The sequence below is a fragment of the Orycteropus afer genome, unplaced genomic scaffold, assembly GCF_000298275.1.
Source record: "Orycteropus afer afer isolate SDZICR_OR568_19922 unplaced genomic scaffold, OryAfe1.0 scaffold00133, whole genome shotgun sequence".
Lineage (NCBI taxonomy): Eukaryota > Metazoa > Chordata > Mammalia > Tubulidentata > Orycteropodidae > Orycteropus > Orycteropus afer.
This window is the reverse complement of record NW_006921720.1, coordinates 1,920,970-1,929,348: the sequence shown is the minus strand read 5'-3', so window position 1 is coordinate 1,929,348 and position 8,379 is coordinate 1,920,970. Positions and strand designations below refer to the sequence as shown.

The following is an 8,379-nucleotide window of genomic DNA, read 5'->3' as shown; positions in this document are numbered from 1 at the left end:
TATATATATATATATACAAGCTTTACTGGCTTTGCTTCTCTAGAGAACCCAGTGTAACACATTTGGTGCCAGGAGTGGTTCTAGAGAGACAGAATCTTAGGATGGGCTTCCTTAATTATTTCTCGCCGATTCTGTTTTGGTTCTCCAATTTGGTTAATCGTAAAGACACTGGTGACCCTGTCTTTGTTAGTAAAGAGGGCCCTGCTAATCTGTAATATAAGGTGGCAACATTAATATGCAAAACAGTACCACCAATAGATCAAGTACTTTTGAGGCGTGAGGCTCTGGGTGATCACATACTTGATACTTTCTGCAATTTTTTCAGCATGAGGAGTATAAGGAAGCTGGTTGGTTGGTTGGATATTGACTGAAAGCAAAGAAAGCAAGAAAGATGTTTAGTTGCATTTTATTGACTATGCAATGGAATTCAACTGTGTGCTTCATAACAAATTGTAGATAACAGTGTGAAGAATGGGAATTCCAGAAGTCAATTTTGTTCATGAGGAACCTGTACGTAGACCAAGAGGCAGTAATTCAAACACAGCAATAGGATATTGCATGGTTTTAAATCAAGAAAGGTATGCATCAAAATTGTATCCTTTCACCATACTTAATGTGTGTGCTGAGCAAATAATCTGAGAAGCTAGACTATATGAATAAGAATGTAGCATCAGGCCTGAAGGTAGACTCATTAAAGCCTGCAATATGCAGATGACCTAACCTTGCTTTCTGAAAGTGAAAAAGATATGAAGCACTTACTGATGAAATTAAAGACTACAGCCTTCAGTATGGATTTTACCTCAACATAAGTAAAACAGAAATCCTCACAACTGGACCAGTAAGCAATATCACGAAGAATAGAGAAAAAAACTTGAAGTTGTCAGGGATTTCATTTTACCTGGATCCACAATCAACACTCATAGAAGCAGCAGTCAAGAAATCAGACAGTGTATCACACTAGGCAAATCTTTAAAGAGCAAAGACATTGCTTTTGATGTGCCTGATCCAACCTGTGGTATTTCCAATCACCTCATATGCATGTGAAGGCTGGATAATGAATAAAAAAGATAGAAGAAGAATTGATGCATTTGACTTGTGGTGTTGGCAAAGAGTACTGAAAATATGATGGAGTGCCAGAAGAATGAACAAATATGTCTTGAAAGAACTATAGCTGGAATGCCCCTTAGAAGTGAGAATGGCTATACTGGTCTCATACTTTGGTCATGTTGTCAGAATGGACCAGTCAATGGAGAAGGATATCATGCTTGATAAAGTAGAGGGTTCGTGAAAAAGAAGAAGACCTTTAATGAGATGAATTGACACAGTGACTGTAATGATGAGCTCAAGCATAATAAAGATTGTGGGAATGGTGTAGCTCTGGGCAGTGTTTTGTTCTTTTGTACACAGCTTCATTAGGAGTAGTAGCCAACTTGATAGCACCTAACAACAAAAACAAATATTTACGAGCTCAGATCATGGGCCCTACCAGATCAGGAGAACTTATCTTCAGTGTTGTTGGCATGTGCTTATCTAGCCATCCTTTACCCAAATGGTAATAGCTCTTAATGATCAATTGTGAGTTTTTCGGTTTCTTTAAAATTGACTTCTTTAAGTAAACAGATGATTTGTATTAGTATTAATAATACTAAGTTTTCTGATTGACAAAGCAGGTTGGCATAATACTCTATTTTATTCTAAAATGCGTATCATTTTCATGTTTTTTTCTTTCTGATTTCGGTGTATATTTTCTAAGTGACATAACCATAAATCACTAACAGACAGATGGAAGCTCTTTCATAGTTGTATGAACACCCTTTGATATTTATAGAAAGGTCAAGATAAGTAATAGCACCAGAATGTCTTTGATTTGCTAAAAACAAACTAACAAACAAAAAAATGCGAGTCAGTTCTGACTCATAGCAACCCTACAGGACAGAGGAGAACTTCCCAGTAGGGTTTCCAAGGCTGTAAATCTTTACAGAAACAGACTGCCTCATCTTTGTCCCATGGGGTAGCTCATTGGTTTGAACCAGCAGCCTTTTGTTGCTCTAACTACCATGCCACCAATGCTCCCTTGATTTGATTAAATATACTATTAAATTGTTTTTCAAAAATTAAAAAAGCTTAAAAATTTGCTTTGTATAATTTGTGAATTAGCTAATACAATTTCTTCATGTGTTATATAAAACTGAGACATGGTTTTTAAGAAGATAGATTATTCTAATTTAAATGTTAATCATGAAGATATTAATGTTAACATGTTAAATTAATCAAAATTTTATATTTGGTTCCACAGAATATGTGTTCATATTGAATCACTACAGGTCCAACAGGATCACTATTAAAATTAGAAAAATAGTATTGCTCTCATTTATGAATATTCAAATTTATTTAGTATTTCATTATATACTCTGGCATATTTATTTGAAAAAGTCATCCCTGCTCCTCATTTACTGGCCTTCTTTTGAATAATTTTCTAAATCTAGCTTGTTAAAATGCTTTTGTGGTATTATTATTTGCATCTTCCTCTTTATTTTTGCTTTCACTTTTCTACCATGCAGGCACGCTAGCCCATTTCAAGATAAAGAGGGAAATAAATTCTTTAATTAAATTTTAATTTTAGGCTATATATTAAAGACTTATTTGAGCATTGAGAAAAAGAAACTGGAAGTATCAAGATTTAGAAGAGAGGGGAGAAAGCATCAAAGTTAGTGGCTTTCCAATGTAATATTATTTCTCAAGGACTGGCATTGAAAAAGGCTAGGATATCTTTTTATCACCTTTTGAGCATCTGATATTTTGCTAATCTCTTTTTCAGGTTTAATAATTAGGCACTAATTTTCCTCTTAGTTTTAAGAGGTGAAGGGAAGAAAATCTTAGTGTGCAAGATATTTTACAAAGCAATATATGAAGAACCTTTTAAAAACTCTTTTATGTACTTGGAGTTAGCTCTCCAACATGTGGTAATAATATTGGGCTTATTTCTTCAAAATGGATAAGGAGTCCAATTTTTCTATATCGATTTATTGAAATATAAATATTTGAGTAGCTTATAAATATATATGTATATAAATACATATTTGACAGAGTATTTTTTTTTTTTTCTTTATAGATGGTTTAGCTGCATTATCCTTTTCCATTAGTTCTCTCACCTTGATTGGAATGTTGGCAGCTATAACTTACACAGTAAGTGACTAATTTTAATAATTGAGATTAAATGAAAAATGACTTAATGAAGCAGTTTTATTATTTTTTTTATCTCAATTATATGTTGGATTTAATTCTGTTTTTCTTGTCAATATTTTAGAACTTCTCTCAATTTTCTTGAGTTTCCTTTACTTAAAGAGAAGAGTAAATTTTTAGCTACTTAGTCATAATCATTTAACTGTATTTATTAAATTAAATATTCAGAGATGAATTTCATAATTTATGAACCTTGAAGGTTATATTATGCAATACTGGATTTGGTGATTTATAAGCATATTAAATATGATCACTGTCTGTTACTGAGTTAGTAGATTTGTCCTACATGGGGATATGTTGTTGTTGTTATGTGCCGTCGAGTCGGACCCGACTCATAGCAACCCCTCCTTGGGTTTCCGAGGCAGTATCACTATGGAAGTAGATTGCCCAACCTTCCTTCCGAGGAGTGGCTGGTGGGTTTGAACTGCTAGCCTTCTGGTTAGTAGTCAAGTGCCTTAGATACTATGCTACCAGAGCTCCCCCGCATGGGGATATAGGACTTTTAAAATCAGTTATTTTATATAACTTTGATACTTTTCTAGCATCTAATCCTATACTTTCAGAAACTGATTTTGTTTTTAGGCTTTTTTTTTCTGTAAACGGTAAGATATGAATTATAAATGTCTGACCAATTTGTATACAGATTGCTTTTTAAGGCTTTTGCTCAAGTTGTAGAGGAAAAGCCAGTAACAAATGTTTCTTACCTAACCCCTACTAACAGAGTTATCATAGAAGGCTTAAAATTATCTGGAACCTCTTCAGAATAAAGGAGTTTATATTTAGAGCATTCTTGGTTCTTACAAAGATGGAAAATACTGTTTATAAAGGAAACTTACAGATACTGTTCCAATATGTCTCCTTTATATGTAAAAGAAATGGGCTATCAATATAATAATATAATCTGGTAGTGTAGTGGTTAAAGCATTTGGCTGCTAAGCAGAAGGTCTGTGGTTTGTACCCATCTGTCATGCCACAGGAGAAAGATGAGGCAGTTAGCTTCCATAAAGATTTATAGCCTTGGATATCCTACAGGGCTGTTCTACTCTTATTGAGTCACTATAAGTCAGAATTGACTTGATGGCAGTGGGTTTGTTTTTTTGTGTTTTTATCATTTAAGTGTTTCACTGCATAATAAAAAAGGTGTAAAATATGATATATTTGACTATCTTATTTGGGTATTCAGTTTTATTAGTCATTGATTTTTTTTTCCATTTTTTACCACATAAGGAATTTGCCATCTGATATCAATGAGTGATTATCCCTCCATCTCACAGATTATATGTACAACTTGTTATTCATCTTTTAAAAAGCAGTCACACAAGTTAATACTAATTAGTAGTTAATCCTAGATTCTAATTGGTATTCTGTAACTAATTTTTTATGTTTTTTGGATTTGTCTTTTAACTTTTTTCTTCATTGCTATTTACTTGCTATAAAAGGAGCTCTCGTTATTATGTTATTATTAAGATTATAAGTAATCTTTGTTCTTTCCACTTTTCTGGTGGCTGTAGGAGTTTTTTGTTTTGTTTTGTTTTTTGTTTTTTGCTGTTATCTTCCTAATCATTGGAGATGTTGGGTTAAGGTGATTTGGGCTCTTTCTTCTCTTTTGGTGAAGTCTTTTGATGTGCATAAATGTTTACTTTTTCAGAGGTCCCAGTCGCCTAGTTTGTCTTCTGCTATTTGTGTATTTTTAGTTATGTTTGATAGTGTATTTATGCCATGTATCAGGGCCCTTAAATTTGCTCCTATTTTTTGTGTGATGATCTTTATGGTTTTAGGATTTATATTTAGGTCTTTGATATATCTTGAGTTAGTTTTTGTATATGATGAGAGATATGGATCTTGTTTCACTTATCTGCAAATGGATGTCTAATTTTGCAAGCCCAGATGTTAACGAGACTATCTCTTCCCCATTTAATGACTATTGATCCTTCATTGAAGATCAGCCATCCAGATGTAAACAGACTTCTGGGTTCTCATTTCTGTTCCACTGGTCTACGTGTATCTCATTGTAGAAGTACTAGGCTGTTTTGATTACTGTGGCTGTTGCAGAAGTGTTTGAGATCAGGGAGAGTGAGACCTCTTAATTTTTTTTTCTTCTTTAGTAGAGCTTTGCTTTTCATGGGTGTCTTTCCTTTCTATATAAAGTTGGTTACTTTTTCCATCTCTTTAAGAATGATGATGGAATCTGGATCAGGATTGCATTATGTACCTGTAGATCACTTTGAGTAGTATAGACATTTTCATAATGTTAAGTCTTCCTATCCTTAAGCATGGTATATTCTTCTATTTCTATGGGTCTCTTTTGGTTTCTTGTAGTAGTGTTACGAAGTTTTCTTTATGTAGTGTAAAGGACTTTTATATTTCTCATTTTTTGTGTTGCTATTGTAAATGGTACTGTTTCTCTGATTTACTTTTCAGAGTTCTTTTTGTTAATGCAGTGGAATCCAACTGACTTTTGTATGTTGATCTTGTCCTCTCCCATCTTACTGAATTGTTTTATTAGTTGCAATGGTTTTCTTGTTGAGTCTCTGGGATGTTTTATGTATTGGATCATATCATCTGCAAACAGAGATAGTTTTGGTTCTTCTTTGCCAATCTGGTGGCTTTTATTTCGCTTTCTTGCTTTACTGGTCTGAATAGGATATCCAAAACAATATTGATTAGAAGTGGTGATAAAAGGCAAACTTGCCTGTGTGCTGTTTGTAAGAGAATGTTTTCAGTCTATATCTACTGAGAATAATGTTGGCCACTGGTTTTGTGTTTATTGTCCTTAATTATATCAAAGAATTTATCTTCTATTTTGTTGAGCATTTTATTGAAAAACAGGTGTTGAATTTTGTCAAATGCCTTTTCTGCATCAGTTGATATGTTCATGTGGTTCTTGTCCTTTGTTTTATTTATGTGGTGGATTACACAGTCTTTCTAATGTTGAACCATCATTACATACCTGGTGTGAATCCCGCTTAGTCATGAGGTATTATTTTTTTTATTATGTTGCTTGATTCTACCAGCTAGGATTACTTGAGAATTTTTGTGTCTATATTCATGAGTGATATTGGTCTGTAATTTTCTTTTTCAGTGGTGTCTTTGCCCGGTTTTTAAAACATTGAGCTGCTAACCAAAAGGTTGGCGGTCTAAACCCACCAACTTCTCCATGGGAGACAAATGAGGCAGTCTGCTTCCATAAAGATTTACAGCCTTGGAGACTCTAGGGGCAAGGTGTACCTGCCCTATAGGGTCACTATGAGTTGGAATTAACTCAATGGCAGTGGGTTAATTTAGTTTTGGTTTGCCTGGTTTTGGTATCAGGGTTATGTTTGTTTCATAGAATGAGTTTGGGAGTATTCCATCCTTTTCCATGTTGTGGAATAGTTTGAGTAGAATTGGTGTCAGCTCTTCTTACAATGTTCAGTAGAATGTGCTAGTGAAGCTATTGGCACCAGGACTTATTTTGGTTATTGGGAATTTTTTTTTTTTTAATGACCTGATCAATTTCTTCTTTCTTTTGTTCAAATGTCTACCTCAGACTGTGTTAGTTTAGGTAGTTTGCATGTTTCTAGAAATTTGACATTTTTTCTAGGTTTTCAAATTTATTGGAGTACAATTCTTCATAATATTCTCATATTATTCTTTCTATTTCAGTTGGTTCTATTGTAACATCACCTATTTCATTTATTCATGTTATATTTACAACTTTTCTTTCTTTTCCTTTGTCAAATTTGCCAGTGGTTTGTGCATTTTCATGTAAACCGTATACATTTTCTACCATATATATACTTTTTAAATTTTTATTGTGATTTGGGTGAAAGTTTACAGGGCAAATTCACTTTCCATACAGCGGCTCACATACACTTTGTCTCATGACATTGACTGCAATTTCCCACAATGCAACAGCTACCTATCCACTTCCTCCCTATAGTTACCTCTTCCCTGTATCCTTCTCTCCCATGCACTCCTGCCCACTGAGCTATCTCCCTGTGCACACACAGCCTTTCTATTCTCCCATGATTGATCTCTCCAAGGAATGTATCTACCTAATGTAAATGTTCAGCTCATATGCCTGTCTTTTGGTTGGCTGGAAGCCATGGGAGTGGGTTCGATTCCAGACCTGAAGGGCAGCTAGAGGCCATAGTCTCAGTGGTTCCATCAGGCTCTATCAGACCAGCAAAACTGCTCCCTTTATTTTTTAAATTATTTTGAGTTTTGTTCCACATTATTCTCCCATTCTATCCAGGATCTTCTATGTAGATCCCCCTCCAAGTGGTAGACAGTGGTATCTGGGCACCATCCAGTTCTTCTGGTCTCATAGTCGTATAGGCTGAGGATTGCATGGTGTACCAGTCGCTTGGACTAATCGTTTCCATGCATCTTTGGTTTTCTTCATTCTTCTTTGCTCTAGATGCATCTAGATGGCTGCTTGCAAGTGTTTAAGATCTTAATTGCTGCTCGCCAGAGTAGGATGTAGAACAAAGTTTTTGGGTAATATGTTATGCCAATTGAGCTTGATGTCCCCTGTGACTGTGGTCCCGAGTGGGACACCCCTTTTTTGAGAGGGATCACAGAATGGAGTTGGAGATAGATAATTGTTAACTACAGCATAAATCATACAAATTATACTTTCAAATAGGGCCCTAGTCAAACTTCAGTAACAGCTAGTTGAAGATAGTAAATAGGTAGATTTGTAGATAGGTGGTTTTATTGTTAATAGTGCTCCTTATCATATTTGCTTGCAGTTGAGATGCAGCATTTTCTCTTCCCTTTTATTTATTTTTTTAAATTTTTATTGTGATTTGGGTGAGAGTTTACAGAGCAAATTCATTTTCCATGTAGCAGTTCCTACATGTTGTCTCATGACATTGACTACAATTCCCCACAGTGTAACAGCTCTCTTCCCACTTTCTTCCCATAGTTACCTCTTCCCTGTGTCCTTCCCTCCCATGTACTCCTGCCTCCTTATTAACTTCTTATAAAAAAGCTTAAGAATTGGACCTTTTATATAGTGGAGCATGAGAGTGCATATACATGGGAAGTGGGAAAACGGGAACACTTTGAATTTAATTAAAACACCCAAGATGGGATGTTCAAACTTAAAGCAGTTTGACCCTGAGTATGTTGTTGTTGTTGTTATGTGCC

At 34.7% G+C, this 8,379-nt stretch overlaps 1 protein-coding gene across 1 annotated transcript in view; it reads left to right on the top strand.

The window, feature by feature from the left end:
• Window positions 1-8,379, top strand: part of LMBRD1 (LMBR1 domain containing 1) — a 202,676-nt gene that overhangs the window by 111,626 nt on the left and 82,671 nt on the right. Inside the window, exon 7 of the mRNA XM_007945208.1 lies at window positions 3,113-3,186. Within this exon, the coding sequence (XP_007943399.1) occupies window positions 3,113-3,186 (74 nt within the window). The remainder of the gene's footprint in view (window positions 1-3,112; window positions 3,187-8,379) is intronic.